This window comes from Astyanax mexicanus, chromosome 19 (genome assembly GCF_023375975.1).
Source record: "Astyanax mexicanus isolate ESR-SI-001 chromosome 19, AstMex3_surface, whole genome shotgun sequence".
Classification (NCBI taxonomy): domain Eukaryota; kingdom Metazoa; phylum Chordata; class Actinopteri; order Characiformes; family Acestrorhamphidae; genus Astyanax; species Astyanax mexicanus.
In genome coordinates, this window is record NC_064426.1 from 24,827,625 (window position 1) to 24,847,028 (window position 19,404).

The 19,404-nt window shown below is 39.4% G+C and overlaps 1 protein-coding gene across 3 annotated transcripts in view; it reads right to left on the reverse strand.

Moving 5' to 3' along the window:
* The window catches only part of mpp3a (MAGUK p55 scaffold protein 3a), a 51,364-nt gene extending 34,270 nt beyond the window's left edge, over positions 1-17,094 (reverse strand). For 2 of the 3 annotated variants that reach the window (XM_022672938.2, XM_022672935.2), the window contains exons 1-3: positions 16,928-17,093; positions 269-327; positions 67-185 (exon numbers count right to left, since the gene is read on the reverse strand). In XM_022672938.2, the coding sequence (XP_022528659.2) occupies positions 67-185; positions 269-305 (156 nt within the window). In that variant the 5' untranslated portion in view covers positions 306-327; positions 16,928-17,093. Of the gene's footprint in view, positions 1-66; positions 186-268; positions 328-16,927 lie in introns of all 3 variants that reach the window. The other variant, XM_022672932.2, reaches the window with a different exon arrangement.
* Positions 17,095-19,404: the final 2,310 nt, after the last annotated feature.

The following is a 19,404-nucleotide window of genomic DNA, read 5'->3' on the forward strand; positions in this document are numbered from 1 at the left end:
GACAGGAATCATTGATCGTCACACACATTGAGACTCATGTACACACACACACACACACTTACACACCTTCATAAGATAGCCAAGGCTCTTCTCACTGAAGACATCTTTGAGGAAGACCATGTCCTCTTTATGATTGGCATCTGGACGCAGCTGAGAGGTCAGCAGGGCCAGCGTCTCATGCAACCCTTCACACAGGATAGCATATTAGTATTATGTCTTAGTGTGTATTAATGAGGATTATTGTGTGTGTGTAGGTATGTGTGTTTACCTGCACCTGCTGAGAGGACAGGCATGGCTTCTTTCATGGATTAGCTCTTTAAGCGTAACCTGAAAAAGACAAAAAATGACATAAAATCGGGACACCCCTTCTAATCAATGCATTTAGCTATTTTACCACAGCATGTCTATTTCCTATAGCGAAGTATTGCCTGCAGAATAGGACTTTCTAGAGCAGAGTCTCTCAACCTTTTTCTATCAGGGCACCCTTTAAAGGTATGGAAATATTTAAGGCACCCCAGTTTACAATGAGTTAGAAACTTACACTCTGTATTCTTTTGACAGCCAATAGGGGGGAGGGGTAAACATAATTATTGGTGGGAAACATGAGCTTGGTATGATGCACACAACCATACTATGAATGAGAGACAGACACGGAGCTCATGGGCTACAGCCCTCAGTCGTTCCCTATACTTGATCTAAATCTTGTTTAAAACTACTACATACTCTGGGCCCTATCGTACACGTGCTCAAGGCACATCGCAATGCTCTTTGCTTTCTTAAACTTCGTAAAAAGTCTATTTTTATGCCTTGCACCCACGCCGTTAAATTAGCGTCGTGATTTCGGAGTAAATCTACACTGATGGCCATGGTGGTGTGGAAGTGAGGAGGGCGGAAAACCCATGTGCGCCACTGACTGAAATAAACCTAGACAAAAGTCAAACGTCAGAGTCTATTCCCAGAGTATGTTGTTCACCGCTGTTTGTTAAAAAAAACACACACACATACACAGATGTACAGCAGAGCGCAAACCCGAATTTTTTTTATCTCAACAATAAACAAAATAAAGAATATAATAACATTGCTGTTCCCTTAAATGAGCTGCTGGCATACCTTCACAGCGTGAATACGCAGATCAGTAACCTCTGCTGAGACGCACAAAGCACTTCCTGGTACACATGATCTCAAATAGGTCTCATAATCCAAACTTCTCAAAAGACTCAGATGAAAAGTATTCGGGGTGGCTTATGGCTTTCTTTTTAAAAAACTGTTGCATGTTAACCTAGCTAGCTTACAACTAGAAACTCTTGCAGTGCATCACATGGGGAAAAAAGCATGTTTTACGTCAAGCTACATGAATTGTGTCCCAATTTAGGAGTTGCATTTTTTAGAGGCCGTATTCGAAGGCTGATTAAGTCACAGCTGTGTAGTACACACTAAGAAAGGTAAGTACAGATTTGTACTTAAAAGAGTACAAATCTTGTCGCTGGGGCTGTACCTTATATTGAGGTACAAACGAGTACCTTTCAGTGAAAGTCCTTTTTTGAACCAATGTTTTTTTGCCAGTAAAGATTATAAAGATTATAAACATTATCATCAACTGAATATGTGTCAAGAACATCATGATCCAAAATTTCCTGGCTTTCAAATAAAAAAAATTGGTACAGATTACAGTGGTACAGAATACTGAATGCACCTTTTGGCTGGTTAAATGGTACAAATTTGTACTTATTGCTGTTAGGAATGACTTTGTACTTTAGAGGGAACACATCTGACCCTGTAAAGACCAATATTGTACCTTTGAGGGTACTCATGTCGTACCTCTGTTTTTTAGAGTGTAGACTAGTAGACTGTCACTTTTCAGTTTGGTATGTGGCCTACCTCTGTATTTCAAAGTATACTGCCCTTGAATTGAAACACACTCCTGGTCATGCACTGCCTCTGGTAAGAGGTTATGTGAGACACATTTTAAACATTTACAAGGCAGCTAAAAAAATTGCATAGTTTTATGTCAGTAAAATCTGAATAATTTGATGCCATACTCGATAAAGCCAGGAACCCCAGGGTGCTCCAGTTAAAAAACACTGCTCTAGTGCAGATAAATATAAATCTATTGTTACAGGAACCTAAGGTACATGCTCAGCCAGTCTAAAAGATTACATTAATCTCATAGGAGAGATTTGCTCACAGCACAAAGCAACACATCATACTGTTTGTTTACTGCATGATGCGAAATGGGCCTAAATCATTCATTCTCTCACATTTAGCAGGCTAAAGATTCTCCACTAGGGGACGCTAGTACTAGTTGAAATTTGAGCGTTGGTGCTTCACATTAATGACACTGGGTGTCCTGTTTAAAAAAAAAAAGGAAAGATAATGACTTGAACACCAGCCACTGTTTCAGAGTGTAACTACGGGTAACAGACTGAGATACACAGATCAATACTCCATTGTGCACACTAATCATATTTCACTGTGTGTGTGTGTGTGTGTGTTCTGTATATTATACAGGATGCTCTCTACGCAGCTGAGCGGTGATAAAGCACTCTAGGTCAGGCATTAATGAGCTAAATACATTTTAGAAGAACATCATGTGGTGTTTATATGGGCCATAAACACAAAGCTCATAAATAGTGAAGAGTATAAGTACACCAGTCAGCAGATCACAATAAATTCACATCAATTATTCACTATAGATTAATATGAATACAGAAATCTGCACACTAAGACAAAAGGTAACATTCATTTGATTCAAAGTATTTATGTACATGAAGTTACATCAACCATTGCTTGTATGATTGTTTGTTACCACATGAAGTATTTATATTTTAGGTTGAATCTACACGCCATGTTTAGGCTAAAAGGCTAAAGCTAATGCTAAGGTAAACAGGTATCGAGAAATGCTACCTTGGTCCAGTTGCTGCAAGAATCAACAAGGAAAAACAACACTATACAGTCAGACTCTGGAATAATATTAAAACTGTTTTGATTTGTGATTGTTACAGTGCTAAGCTCAGCGAGAGTATGCTATTCAAAGCTAAGCTAAGCTAAGCTAAGCTAAACTAAGCTATGCTAAGCTAATCAAATCTGCTTCTGTGGGCCATCTTGGTGCCATACCAGCTAATCAAAATAGAGCTCATATGTTTGTTTTCCCACAAGCTCTTTTTGTAAGAAAGAAAATTCTAATAACTAGAATATTTTTATTCTAAAAAAACAGAATGGTAAATATGCTTGCAATCCAAAATCTGTGCACTTTTTTTTACCACAAAAAATGCCAGATCAACAGCACAGTTGTGTTTATATAGTGTTTTTTTTTTCTTAGAAACGTAAGTATACAGTTGTGGTCAAAAGTTTACATACACTTGTAAAAAAACATAATGTTATGGCTGTCTTGAGTTTTCAATAAGTTCTACAACTCTTATTTTTCTGTGATAGAGTGATCGGAACACATACATGTTTGTCACAAAAAACAGTCATAAAATTTGGTTCTTTCATAAATTTATTATGGGTCTGCTGAAAATGTCACCAAATCTGCTGGGTCAAAAATATACATACAGCAACATTAGTATTTGGTTACATGTCCCTTGGCCATTTTCACGGCAACTAGGCGCTTTTGGTAGCCATCCACAAGCTCCTGGCAAGCTTCAGGTCGAATGTTTGACCACTCTTCTTGACAGAATTGGTGCAGTTCAGCTAAATGTGATGGTTTTCTTGCATGAAACCGTTTCTTTAGCACTGTCCACATGTTCTCAATGGGGTTTAAGTCAGGACTTTGGGAAGGCCATTCTAAAACCTTAATTCTAGCCTGGTTTAGCCATTCCTTTACCACTTTTGATGTGTGTTTTGGGTCATTGTCTTGTGGGAACACCCAACTGCGCCCAAGACCCAACCTTCGGGCTGATGGTTTTAAGTTTTCCTGCAAAATTGGGAGGTAATCCTCCTTCTTCATTATCCCATTTACTTTCTGCAAAGAACCAGTTCCACTGGCAGCAAAACATCCCCAGAGCATAATACTACCACCACCATGCTTGACAGTAGGCATGGTGTTCCTGGGATTAAAGGCCTCACCTTTTCTCCTCCAAACATATTGCTGGGTGTTGTGGCCAAACAGCTCAATTTTTGTTTCGTCTGACCAGAGAACTTTCCTCCAGAAGGTTTTATCTTTGTCCATGTGATCAGCAGCAAACTTCAGCCGAGTCTTAAGGTGCCTTTTCTGGAGCAAGGGCTTCTTTCTTGCACGGCAGCCTCTCAGTCCATGGCGATGTAAAACACGCTTGACTGTGGAGACTGACACCTGTGTTCCATCAGCTTCCAAATCCTTGCAGACCTGCTTCTTGGTGATTCTTGGTTGACTCTTGACCATCCTGACCAATCTCCTCTCGGCAGCATGTGATAGCTTGCGTTTTCTTCCTGATCGTGGCAGTGACACAACTGTTCCATGCACTTTATACTTGCGTATAATTGTCTGCACAGTTGCTCTTGGGACCTGTAGCTGCTTTGAAATGGCTCCAAGTGACTTCCCTGACTTGTTCAAGTCAATAATTCGCTTTTTCAGATCCACACTGAGTTCCTTTGACTTTCCCATTGTAGCTTTTGTAGCTGAGTCTAATCACTGGGTCAAATGAGCCCTATTTAAATGGGCTCATGAGAAGTCAACAGCTGTAGTCAATCAGAATCACTTACAAGAAGTGAAGAGGCCATGACATGAAGCTAATTTGATTGACACAACTCGCTACATCACCAAAATTGACAAATTTTGTTGCTGTATGTATATTTTTGACCCAGCAGATTTGGTGACATTTTCAGCAGACCCATAATAAATTTATGAAAGAACCAAATTTTATGACTGTTTTTTGTGACAAACATGTATGTGTTCCGATCACTCTATCACAGAAAAATAAGAGTTGTAGAACTTATTGAAAACTCAAGACAGCCATAACATTATGTTTTTTTACAAGTGTATGTAAACTTTTGACCACAACTGTACATGGCAGTGCTTCTCTTCTGTCAGGCTTTGTTCCTATGATGTGAGTAAATGAATCCAGCAACAGCAGTTACATCAGTGCAGTTCTCAACCAGCATGAATAAAAAACACTTTCCAATAAAGAAAATGGTAACTTGAGCTCCGAGTGGTCCAGCAGACTGCCCCTATGATCGGGAGATCTGGTTCAAACCCAGGTCATGTAGCTTGCCATCAGCTGCCAGAGCCCTGAGAGAGCACAATTTGATTTGCTCTCTCTGGGTGGGTAGATGGCGCTCTCTCCCTATATCACTCCAAAGAGTGATGTTGCTCAGCGTAAGGCACCTGTGAGCTGATGTATCGGAACCGAGTCGCTGCTTTTTCCTCCGAGTGCCCTGTGATGCTACTCGGCAATGCTTGGAGGAGGCATGTGCTAGTCTTCACCCTCCTGGTGGGTTGGAGCATCACTAGTGATGGGTTGGGGTGTCCAAATGAGTGGGTTGGGTATTTGGCCTTTTGATAAATTGGGTAGAAAAAAAGATAAAAATTATATATAAAAAAAAACACGGTAGTTGCCCTTATGGCCTACAACACTGTGACCAGTCACTCAATCATTAAATGAAGGTGGCCAAGACTGCACACTGATGATAAGTAAGGGTTGGAGGTATACGCCCATGATGCAAAATAAGTATGCCAGGAGCCAATAGGAAAGATAGAAAGACCCCTGAGTGTTGTTAGCTCTCAAATATCTCTCAAAGTGTCAGTACTTGTCTGTAAAAAGCTACAGTATCTGTTGTCTAAAGCAGAGCCCTGAGGTAAATAAAAGAACATATCAAGCCAGATGGGTTTCTCATTACTTACACTGACCGAGCCATGCACGTTTATATATTTCATCATGCTGCATTACTGTAATCCCTCAGACTTTATTGTAAGTAGCTGGTCCGTGCCTCGGCGTCAGATGGCTCATAAATCAGCTAAAGCTTTAAGAAAATGTAGACATCTCATTAATATGAGTGACTCTGCGTAATCTCGCTCTGCCTTTATACGCCACGGCTTCTGGAGCTTTATTCCAGTAATGGGCTTCTTAGGTCCTCGGAGAAAGAGCTCATTAAAATGCCTCGGACTAAATGAAGGACTGAAGGGGATGGAGGTTTTTCCATGAGGGCCTGGCCCTGTGCAAGCCAGTCCTTTATAGCACACTGAACTGGCTGATATGATTTCATGTTACGCCATTAATACATTCATTAATCTAAATTGTTTTATACTCTTAAATATTTGTATAGCACATATAAGTTAAGCTGTCCACTGGCTGGGATACAGAGTACATATTAGCCAGTAAGCTAACTTGATAGTTCTTGAAGTTCTATATGTGTTGGAAGCAAAAAAAATGGCCAGGTGTAAGGATCTGGGCACCTTTGACTAAGCCCAAATTGTACTGGACAGAAAACTGGGTCAAAACTTCTACACAACAACAATAAAACATTTTGGGATGTTCCTGGAATGCAGTGGTCAGTTCTAACAAAAGTGGGGCAAGGAACAACAACCAGTGAACCAATAATAGAATCATGAGCACCAAAGGTTCAATGGTATGATGCTTGGAGGCCACCTCACAACTTACAGATCTTGTAAAGGATCTGCTACAATAAATGTGTGGACTTTTTGTTGTCAATAAAGTACTTTAAAATGATTACTGTAAAATTATAGATAGTAATATAAGTAACAGCAAAATATGGGCAGTAGCGACACTGCAAAATTACTGCATTCTTGTTCTGAGCAGGCATAAAAGCCATACTTAGCAGTAAAGATATTGGTAACTTGCTCTCATGACCTACAACACTGTGGCCAGGTAGAAAACCATTATTTAAAATATAATTGAATACCCAAGGGAAGGGAGTCCTGGTGGGCAAGACTCTACATTGATGGTGAGTTAGTTGTGCGAAAAAAACACCTTCAATCAAACCACACGTTTCCTTTTTAATGTTACGGTTAAATATACAGATGACAGCTAAGGTCTTGGTGCCAGATACCACAGGACACTGTCAGAGGTCATGTTAAGTCCATGTCTCGTTAGATCAAAACTACAGTAATATAAGACAGGTGCTAGTAATGGTATGGCCGATCAGTCTCCAGGTCTTGTGGGGTATTCCACAAGAGCAACCAGTGGACCAGTGACAGGTCATTGGCGTCCAATTGTGCTAATTAATGTGATCTATTGAGCGCCTTCCTCACAACTTACAGGATTTAAAAGATCTGCTGTCAATGGCTCAGAGCCAGATACCATTGCACCCCTTTTAATGTCTTGTGCAGTCCAGGCGTTTGACAAATCAGAGCTATTTTGGTGGTACCTATCCAATAACTAGTTGCTCTAATGTTATGGCTGGTCTGTGTACTGTTTTTGCCAAGGGCTGTTTGTAGGGCAGTACTTGCGCTCTTACTTAAATGAACCATTCACTTGTAACTAACAATGAAAAAGAAATGATGGTGTGTTTGAATACCATCAGTATTAAAGTATAAAAACCTTCATTACAGGTAAGGCCTCATCTTTTGACAGCGAAAATTGTCTTGTCTGCTTGCTTATTATCTCTGGCGGCTGGCACAGACAGACTGCGCTGTCTGAATATTAATAGCGATACGGAGGATGAAGGATGAGGGGATAAAATGTTAATAGATTCGTTATTTCTGAGACTAATTATCTGTATGTGCTGCGTCTAAACATAGGGGCAGCCATGCATGACACACACATACACAAACATACACAAATACTTGAAAATATTGGATACTGGAGCCATATACAGGTCCAGGTTAGTACATTATGTTTTATAAGCTTGGACATATTGAATGCATTGGTCTGTTATCCTGAAAATAAGGCAGAAAAGAAGGCCAAACCTATAATATTGCCACCCTCATGCTTTACAGTTGGGATTAGATTGTTGATTGATGTTGGAATGCGGCATTTAGTCTTTGCTGTTGTTGTTATAGTCTTTGGTTGTTGTCTTGTACCGGTACAACTCACACTAACACCATGTTAGTGCAGTCACTGCAGTGCTGAGAATGATCCACCACTTTCAGACACTTTGTATCATGGCCACTTTATTGGAAACATCTCCCTTCTGGCCCTTCTGCTTGGCTGGTCTTGATAGGCCTTTACTTCTGACCATTAAGCTATCTTGAGTTGAGCACCGCATAGGTCTACTTCAGTTCCACTGCATCGCCAGCTCCATTGCTGAGCTGAGAATGGACCCCCATCCTGATAATATTCAGTTGGCAGTGAACAGAAACTGACCAATGATTAATGGGAGAGAGGGTGGCTGACTATTGGTGCATGACTACAGACCTAAAGCTCTCTGAGGGAGAGGCTCTAATTTGTGGACAGATGAATTGTGTGCTATTACTGCCATATTCTCTCCCTGCCCTATTTCCCCTCTCGGTGGATGATGACATCATTGCCAGTCCCAGAGTGCTTAATCTGATGTCATCTCACCCTGGGAGCACATTTACTCAGAAGGCATGACATGTGGGGCTTGGATGTGTGTTTGGATGTGTGAGGCCAAAGCTAGAATACAGAGCAGTAGGCCAAAAACTAAAACTGAGCTTAAACATAATTAACTTTTATGTAGTCTTGTTGCAAAAATGTTTTATATGTGGATGAATGCCTTAGTAATAATTGCTATAAACAATATACCATGCTGTGAAAAAGTATTTGCCCCATACAGATACAGTATTTTCTTTTTGTTTTTTTTTTTTGTCATACTAATATTTATCAGATTAAATAAGCAAACCAAAAAAAATAACCTGGCCCTATGTGAAAAAGCAATTGTTCAAATAGAGAAAACTTTGAACAAGGATAAACCTTCCTAGAAGTGACCGGCCTACATAAATGTATCCAAAAGGGCATGGACAACTCATCCAGGAGGTCAAAAACAACCCAGAACAACGTCTAAAGAACTGCAGGTCTCACATGCCTCAGTTAAGGTCAGTGTTAATGAATCATTAATTGTTAATCATTAATCAAAAATGGCCTCTATGGAAGAGTTCCAAGACAAAAACCATCTTACATTTCCCAAAAAAGTGTGTTCTGTTATATCCAGTGTAAAACTAAAACATAATTTAAAAAAAAAGAACATCATACTAAAAGTCAAACATGGTGGTGGTGGTATTGTGGTGGTCTGGGGAAGATTTGTTGCTTCAGGACCTGGACAACTTGCTGTAATAGATAGAACTAAGACTTCTGATTTCTACCAGAAAATACTGAAGATGAACGTTTATCCATCAGTTTGTGTCCTCAAGCTCAGGCATACTTGGATTCTGCAGCAGGACAATAATCTGAAGCACACCAGCAAGTTCATCTCAGAATGGCTCAAGAAAAAACAAATGAAGGTTTTGGAGTGGCCTAGTCCGATTGAGATGCTGTGGCTTGATCTTCAACAGGATGTTTATGCTCAAAAACCCTCCAATGTGGCTGAAATAAAATAATTCTGCAAAGAAAAGTGGAGCCAAAATTCCTCCACAGAGACGTGAAAGACTCACTGCTAGTTATCCCTAAAACTTAATTTTTTTTTCACATAGATCCAGGTTGATAAATGAACCTGAATCATTTAAAAACTGCTTTTCATATTTAATTAAGTTATCTTTATCTGACAGAAAATTGTTAATCTGAAAAATACCTTTTTAATGTTATGCCACTGATACACTGATTGTGCTATAGCATAATAATGCAATTACATCATTTAAAAACCTGGTCTCATGGTATGGCCAGCAATTATTTATGATGCCAGATAACAGTTTGGACTTCATTACAGACACTTTGACTGTTAATGAGGTCTTGCATCCAGTGGTCCTTTCTTTTCTAAACACACTCCAGATGCAGATGTTATGCCATGGCCAACCACATCAACAGACCAATCCCTAATAAAAAATTTGATATGCCGTTGGACACTCTATCAGTAAAATATTATACGATAAGTTGATAACGTACATTTTTGTGGCAGGCTGACTTGCATTTATAACAACAGTCACAACACTTGCTGCTTTAGAGTTTGTTGTGTGTGACAAAAAAAATTATCTTGGCAAAGCAAAGCCTCCAAAGCTCCCAAGTCACATCATGCAACATCTGCAGTTGTGACCTCATAGCTGGAGTGGGCCTTGTAATCTGTGCGACAAAATATGAAAATGATGGCCAAAATCATGAACACATCACCATGAGGCCAAGATGGAATCTGGAGGACCAAGAAACTCTCAGAGAGAACTGCTTATATCTCAATAATAAGAGCAAAACAGAGGCAACACTTACACAGCAGGTAATAGTCTACGTAACTTAAGCGTATGCCCAAAACAGCAATGCTTCACCTGAAGTTTTGGTTTCATCCTTCAGCCCAACTTTTTATGAAGGAAGCACAAAATACCTTTACGCTATTTAATTTTTGAAATAGAAAAAAAGAGATAAAATAAACCTTGTAAAAAAATGTGTTCAGTACTTGGTATGTGGAACAATATTCTTATTTTGTTTAATTATGAGTTTAGGAGAGAAAAAAATCCAAATTCTAACTACTTTATGTAGACTAGCTGTCCTGATCAGTATTACATAACAAACCTTTTTGCATTATTGAGCCAAATGCTGTAGATTGAAAGTAATTTTTTTATCCTGTATTATTTTTCAATGCAAAAAAACACAAATATTCTTATTTGTATATGTAAAATATACTGTATGCCAGTATATGCATATATAGTATATACTATATGTGTTTGCCATGGGCAGCTTTTGTGACGCTATAGATGGACTAGCTCTTGTAATCTCTGGGCAAAATATCAACATGGCTTTTTGGCTTTTAGGCCAAAACATGAACACATCATCATGAGTGCTATTTTTGGAAAAGATTAGGTTGTAAAATGTGAGGCAAACATCCAAACTGTTTTATTTTTTTCTACTTTACACAATTACACACATAGAGGTCATTCTGTGCCACACATTATAAGCTTTTATAATTTAAGCACACTGATAAGGTTAAATATGCTTTAGTGATACATAACTTTAAATATGGATCTCATATTTCTGAAATACCAGTGCTAAATGTTCTGATGCAATAGTAACTGCCTAGCTACACCCTAGCAACCACTTAAATACCACTTTGCAACACAAGTGCAACCAGCTGGGAGTTTGTCTTCCAAAACCTAAAACCTACTGTCCATCCTCGGCACCTGATCTCACTACTGCTCTTGTGGCAGAAGTAAATCAAATCCTCACAACAATGTTCCAGCATCTACTGTAAAAAGGTTTTATTCCAGTAAGTAGAAGCTGTTACTGTAGGAAAAGGATGGGCAAACTTTTCATACTCTTCCATATGTGATTCTGTCTGCAAGACAAATAGACTTGCTATTACAGGCTGAGAAATGCAGCAGAAAAGAGTGACCTGATTCTTCTGTTCTAGCCTGATTCAGCTGAGCCTCTGTGCATAGCTGCACTCCATTAACCCTCTCTTGACTTCAGTACCACATTTGTTACACTGTCGAAGGCCTACATTACACCATGATCCAGCAAATAAAGTAGGCCAGGCAACATATTTGCTGTTATTCCCAGAGGACCACCAACTTCCATCATTGTGGAAAAGTAATCTAAGAAAAACCTTATACTGTATATTAGAGCTTAGATTCTCTGCCCAAACCCAGACCTGAACTGAGGGCTCCAGAAAATAGTCAGAGATGTAGGCATCTGTTTTTTAATTATATTTTTATTTTATATAAAGCTCTGGTGTGATAATCACAATGTTGCTAAGTAACCAATTATTATTGTTCACGAAAACGAACGAAATAAAGAAAACTGAAAGTGAAAAAAACTTTTTTGTTAACTGAATCTAATAAAAACAGTAATTAAAAGGAAAAAACCTAACTAACTGAAATTGTATTGTGTGTTTATAAAACTAACTAAAACGAACTGAAATTACTGATAGAATAGCCTCATTTTTGTGTTTAATGTAATGTAATGTTTGTACTGCGGGCGGTGTTGTGCCGATTCTGTTTGCGAAGCGGAGTTGGATTCAGCAGGGAGTCGGATTCGGCACAACAACGGCAGCACACATTTGTTCTTGTGAAAACACTGAGAAACTGCAGAATTATATATGGGATTAGAATATGAGTGAGAGGGAGATGAAAGAGAAACAGGAGATTCGGTGTGTGAAAACATTTACCTGTGAGTAGCTCATACCAGAACACGCAAATCTCTCTCTCTCTCTCTCTCTCTCTCTCTCTCTCTCTCGTTTCTTAGATTGCTCTATATCACACAAACAGCCCGAAAACAGCCAGTTTATGGGGCGAGTCGGGTCGGGCTCATAATGACAGTTTATGGTTCGGGTTGGGTCAGGCTCGGGCAGAACGTGCACGGTCTCGGGCTGGGTCGGGTCGAGTTAGAGTGTTGTCCACACGTTTTATGCAGTTATGTTGTTTGTTGGAGGTCAGGGTAAGTCCCAATTTGTCTTTGTTAATGTGAGTTTCGTTGTGGAGGTTCCACAGGTATGGGATTTATATCTCCTGCTGTTGGGTTGTAGGGTGAATAATGGCTGGGAGGGTGGCGTTGGCAATCATTTCATGTTCTTTATCTCTTCTAAATAATGTTGCATAACAGGAATACAACCTGGCCTTGTTACTCTGCCCCAGGTGATGCAACTGTATGCTCAAGAACATCTAGACAAGACAGATAAGATTTATGTAAAGATGCAGCATAGACTGAAAATAGTCAAAATAGAACTATATGGCCACAATCAACAACGGTACATTCATTAAAGGGGGGGGGGGGGGGGGAGTATGACTAGTACTTCAGCCATAAGAATCATGCAATGTTTGGGCATGCCTAATATGGAGTTTGGAAAATGTGAAGAACTTGCTGGAGTTCTGTGAGGCTTTTGCATTGAGCTATACTGGTTTGAGTGGATCAGACACAGCAGTGCTGCTATAGTTTTTAAACGTCTCAGTGTCACTGCTGGACTATGCAGCAACAGATGAGCTTCTGTCTCTGACTTTACAGTATATTTACAAGGTGGAGGAGCTAGAAAGAAGTGTCTTATATACAGTAGCTCTGGAAAAAAAGAGACCACTTAAAATGATGAGTTTCTTGGATTTTACCAAATTGAAAACATCTAGAATATAATCAAGAGGAAGATGATCACAAGTCATCAAACCAAGCTGAACTGCTTGAATTTTGCACCATGCAGGAGTGGCTTAAAGTTATCCAAAAGCAGTGTGTAAGACTGTAAGGAGAACATGCCAAGATGCATGAAAACTGTGATTAAAAACCAGGGTTATTTCACCAAATATTGATTTCTGAACTCCTAAAACTTTATGAATATGAACTTGTTTTCTTTGCATTATTTGAGATCTGAAAGCTCTGCATCTTTTTTTGTAATTAAAGCCTGAAGTGAAACTGAAGTGGTCTCTTAATTATGTTCAGAGCTGTAGTGAGGACAGTGAGTGGACACTCCAGCAGCACTGCTGTATCTGATCCAATGGTGCCACCAGCATATCACCATCATGCCAGTGCAGTTGCTGCAGTGCTGTGAATAAACCACCACTCAAATAATACCTGCTCTGTGATGGTCCCGACCATATGAAGAACAGGGTGAAAGGAGGATAATAATAATAATAATAAAGTATGTAGTGAAACAGATACAGGACTACAGTCTGTAACTAAAGAACTTAGTGTTCTTATGTGACCAGTGGATCTGAAACAACAATAAATGTTGAAACAAGGAATTGATCATAATGTCATCATTGTATACAGTATCCTGTGCATCATTTCTATACAATTATTCTGCAGAATAACAGTAAAAACACCAGAAGTGTTTTCTACTACAGAGTGACTGATGGTTCTCACTCTCCCTACAGCTTTCTCCTGTCACACGCCCCAGTGAAGAGCTCTTCAGCATTTGTGCGCTGTAGCAGTCCTGCCCCGGCTGAGGCCTGCTGTGCTTTTAGCCCGCACAAGCTGCTCTGGGGTTTTTCCACAAGCCTCTGCTGCATAGCTGTAGTGGATTTCACTAAGGCGTGATGCATCTGTTAGATGGAAGCATTCTAGAGCAGGAGAGAGCAGCAGTATGGATGCTGAGGAGTTCAAATGATCTGAAAGAATTTCTGATTAAATAAATAATCAGTGATGTTCAACATGATCCAGTCGTACTTAATAATCTTTGGTTAATTCTTTTCAGTCATTTATATGTAACCATGGGTGAAATTCGTAGGTGCTGTGTTTCATCTTGGCCAAGATGGCCTTCAGGGTCTCTTTGGAATTGATACGAAACAATTGATCTAATCTGTATTTTTTAAAATTTGAGATATGTAGGTTCTTGTTCATGAGGGCAAACTAGGCATTTTAACAGCTGACAGAAAACTATGGCACCTATTTAAGATTAGGACAGGCTAATTGAGCAGGTTTGAGGCCAGTCATCATGTTTTAGGTAAGGTTGACCCTGAGGAGGTACACCATTCATTTTGTGGTTGGTGGAACTGGTGGGTTGAGGTTGCCTAGATTTAATGTAGACTTGCCAAAAACTATGGTGAGCTGAACAGAATGAGGAGGCTTGGAGATGAGGAACAAGTTTTTGTATTTTAAATGATTATCATCAATTTATATTTAAAAAAGAAATCCATTTCCTATTGGAGATCCCAAGAAATGGCAGATCTTTTAAGGAAATAGAGTAATCTAAAATGTTTAACCGAAAACAAATGTAGTAGCAAATAAAAATGTGAAAAAAACATCTTTTTCTTAAAGGCCATGGTGTAGTGGGGTCAGTTTGAATAGTTTTATTTTTATAGCTCAGTAATGCAGTGTTTTGGTCAGGCAAATGAAAGGGAACCACTAATGGCCTGCTGTGTACTTTGCCAGATTTGGTCTAATCTTTTAACCCCATGGATCTATCCATAGGATAGTCATACAGGACATACAGACAAATGACATACAGATCAGTCAGTAAAAAAGCAGGCAGGGAAGGAACCTATTTAGAGAGATGTTACTGTGGATCCGAAAGGCCTTGTTCGTCTTGGAGTACATTAAAAACAAAATACTACCAAAAAAATAAATACTACCACCACTTTGTTTAACAGATATTTATACAGCGTTCTTGGGGTTGAATGCTTCGTTTTTCAAAAATATTCTATGCCCAGACTGTCACCTGTAAACTTTAAGGTGTCTAATGTGGAGTAGCTTTCCCAAGAAGACAATAAAAATTGTCACATCTCATCACAAAACTACTTTTGCACCACTGGTCATTATGGACAAACTCAAACTTCTGGAGAATATCTGACCAAACAACATTCCTCCAGTAGAAGGTTGAATCTCTGTGACATGGACTAAATGTACAACCCAGTGTTAGAAAATGTTGAGACAGTATGGAAAATGGAACATTTTATTGGAGACAGCATGAACCTAATAGAGAAGATAATTCATGTTTTGTCTTGCCATCTTTACTTATTTTGTTAAAATACTGTATACGCATTACTACATTACTGTAATTCAGATTTGTAACACATTCCTAAAAAGTTGGAACATTGTCTGAGACCTTTTGAACCATAGTTTTTTTTAAACATGTCCTTACTAATTGTTTGGTTATGCATATTCAATGGCGTCCCACAGGGTTACATTTTAGGGCCTACTTAACTGATTCCTTAAGTGTGAGTTTGGGTTTATTTTACAGTTAAACATGTTAAGGAGCAAAAATGGGCATTTTTGTTTTCAAGAAACGCATGAAAATAATGATTTCAGATTAAAAACAATGTTTCTCAGGGAAAAATTGAAAGGGATGTGAATATTTCTCCTTTTACAGTGCATAGTATAATTAAATGATTCTAGGAATCAGGAGGAATATCAGTATGTGAAGGGCAAGGGCACAAACCTAAGATGAACACATGTGATCACTCACTTTGATCTTCCTTGATCTCTGCACTGTACCAAGAACCATCGATCAAGTAAGGAATTAGTTTGGCAAACCTTTGTGGACCTTTGTGGACAGCATGGACTTATTTAGGCTCAGTTGCATCTGGGATGGACCCCTGTAACTTGTTGTTGTTTTGTACTGACCAATAACTGGACCTACTGAGATCTTTAGAGTATAAACACATACCGTATAAACAGAAGGAGGAATGTTATTTTTGTCTGCTTTCATATCTTCTTATTGGAACATATTATGGGCTAGTGGGCAGGTCCTGAAGCACATTTATAATACTGTTACGGTAATTACCGATCCCACAAGAGCCTATAGTTAATGCATACTGGATACGGCACATCCCATATGTTGGCTGCCTAATGATGTTCTAGACCACTGTAATATGAACACACTAATAACACTAATAATAGGCCTGGTGGACCTTCTCACAGACATATGGGTAGAACCATGCAGAACCATGGTGGTCCATGATGCTGTATGATTGCACACACACACACACACACACACACACACACACACACACACACACACACACACACACACACACACAAACACACCAATAAACATACAGTCTCGCAGTAAATGAGGTTTCCTTTGTCTGGCTCTCACTCTCTCCCTCTCCTTTCTCTTTCCTCTGTCTAGCCTCTCGCGCTCTCTCTTTTCTTTCACTCTGTGCAGCAAGCAGATGCTTTAATGCAGCCTCTCCCTCTTCCATTCCCCCTGCCATTCTTCTTCCTCTTCGCCCCATCTCTCTTCCTCTCCCTCTCTCTCTCGCTCCCTTTTTCTCTATGCAGTCAGTCTGCAGTGATGCTCTTACCAAGCTATTTTTTTCACACATATGTCACCAGCTGGCAGACACAGGAGATAAAGCCTCTCTGTAGATGCACTAATCTCAGGCAAAACACACACACACACACACACACACACACACACACACACACACTGGCTGTCAGCATGCTGTCTCTTGCTTTGCATTGAAAATCAAATGGAAGGAAGGATATAAAAAGCTTAAGAAAAAAAGAGCAAACGGAAATAGCCAGCCTACCTCTGTATGTCTGCCTCCTCTCTTCTACCGCTCTGTCTCTGTATCTCAATCCCTTGCTCTCTGTCTCTTTCTACCATACGATCTCTTTACTGATCCTTTCTCTCTGCTGCTGCTTTCCTCTTCTCTCCCTCTCTCTCTCTCTGTTTAGCTTGACTGTTCATCACAGATACCCCCTCCCCTCTCCTCATCCCACTCCTCCCCTTTATTCACAGCACTACTCTCTCTCTCTCTCTCTCTCTCTCCTGCACTCCCTCCTTTCTCTATCCCACCCTCCCCTTTATTCATAACATTATTCTCACTCTCATTCTCTCGCTTGTACATCCTTCTTTCTTTATCCCACCCATTCCAAATATTCACATTACTCTCTCCCGCTCTCTTTTAATTGCACACCTTCCCTTCTTTATCCCACCCCTCCCCAATATATTCACAGCATTTCTCTCTCTCTCTCTCTCTCTTTCTCACTCACCTGCACACCTTTACTTCTTACTCCCTTTTTCATCACACCCCCTCTTTCCCTATATATTCACAGCATTACTCTTTCTCTCTCTCACATACACCATCCCTTCTTCATCCTGCCCTTCCCAAATAATCACAGCATTGTTGTTTCTCTTTCGCTATGCCTCTCTCTCTCTCTCTTTCTCTCTCTCTCTCTATCATTCTCTCTGGTCTAGTCATTCCATTAGCAGGTGGGTGTAGTAACAGATGGAGAAGTGGCGTGTCGTTAGTCAACACTGATGCTTCTCTTTCACTCCATCATTCACTCTCTCTCTTTCTCTCTTTGTTTATCTCCTTATGTATTGCTCCATTTGTGCTCCCTCTCTCTCTCTCTTTCTCTCACTTTAGTGTCTCTCAGATGCTCTCAGGAATAAAAGATGGGAGATAGGAGGAAGAAAAAAGCCACTCCCCTTCTCCCCATCCCCCTCCTCAGTCCCACACATACTTCACTCCCTCAGCCTGTGTGTGTGTGTGTGTGTTTGTGTGTGTGTGTGTGTGTGTGTGTGTAGTGGCAAGTGCAGTCTGTCAGCGTGTGCTGTCTAGATGAAATACATATGATGTATTGTTATGGTAATAGGCAAGCTGTCTCTGTGTGTGTGTGTGTGTGTGTGTGTGTGTGTGTTGGGGGTGGGGGTGGAGGGAGGTTCAGGGTCCTTCAGGATTTCTGAAGGAAATACCAGTGGAGAAAAATAGAATAAGTTACAGTTAGGGAGATATTTATCATATAGAATTTAACGATACTTAAGCCTAGTAATCCTTTCTCATTATAATAAAAATATAACAAAAAATGACCTAAAAGTATATCTTTTAAACTTTGCTTAATTAATAAATACATTGCAGTATTCTGTGTGTGTATTATGCAGTGATGGTATAGTTACTTTGAAAAAAGTAATCCGATTACTGATTACTCCTTTAAAAAGTTAATTACTTTATGGATTACTTGATTTTAAAAGTAACTTTACAAGTTACTTTATTAGTTACTTTCAGCAGCTGCACACACCACCTCCCGCCTTAACATAAAAATTATAACCAGTTTTGCCAATAATCCCTTTATTGGAAAATGCATTTTTAAGAGCAACAATGTATCTCTAGACATTTAAAGTTGAACTATTTCCTGAAAAAATAAGTTTTTTATAAAAATAAAAGACCATTTCTCTTGAATTACCTTAACTCTTTCTTAATTTCACTAAACATAAATACTTGTTTTTATAAAAAAAATATAAAATAAAGAAAGTCTTTCTTGACCTGACATATTTAACACTGTAAAACTGAACATTGAACTTGTTGTTCTCTGCAGGGCAGCAAGGAGTGGTTTTATAAAACAGAACCGTGTATATGGTCTAGACCAGGGATCACATATATGCGGACTGTGGTCCGGGTCCGGACCCAGACGTTGTCCATTGGGGACCCAAACCGAAAAACTACTGAAAAGGATTTAATTTTGACAGCATTCATTTAAAGCGTCAGAACTTTTCTTGTCTTTACGGTATACGCGCTCTGCGGCACAGTAAACTCGCAGACCAATCACGTGTGGTGTCAAATCTTCAAACGCTCTCCTCTCCCAATCAGATCTGTGCAGACCGCTGCCCTGGCTAGTGAATTGGCTAGTGAAAAAACGCCTTTATAAAGAGCTAGGGAGCCCGAGAACTGGCGGAAAAACGGTGATGGGGAAGGAAGTGGTGTGTGTGTGTGTGTAGAGAGGTGGAGAGAGAGAGAGAAAGTAACGCACAGTGACTTGAATAAGTAACTTTAATCTGATTACTGGATTGGAAATAGTAACGCGTTAGATTACTCATTACTGAAAAAAGGCTCAGATATATATATATATATATATATATATATATATATATATATATATATATATATATATATATATATATATATATATATATATATTAGGGGTGGGCGATATGGCTCTAAAATAATATCACGATATTTCAGGGTATTTTTGCGATAACGATATACTTGCCAATATAGAAAAA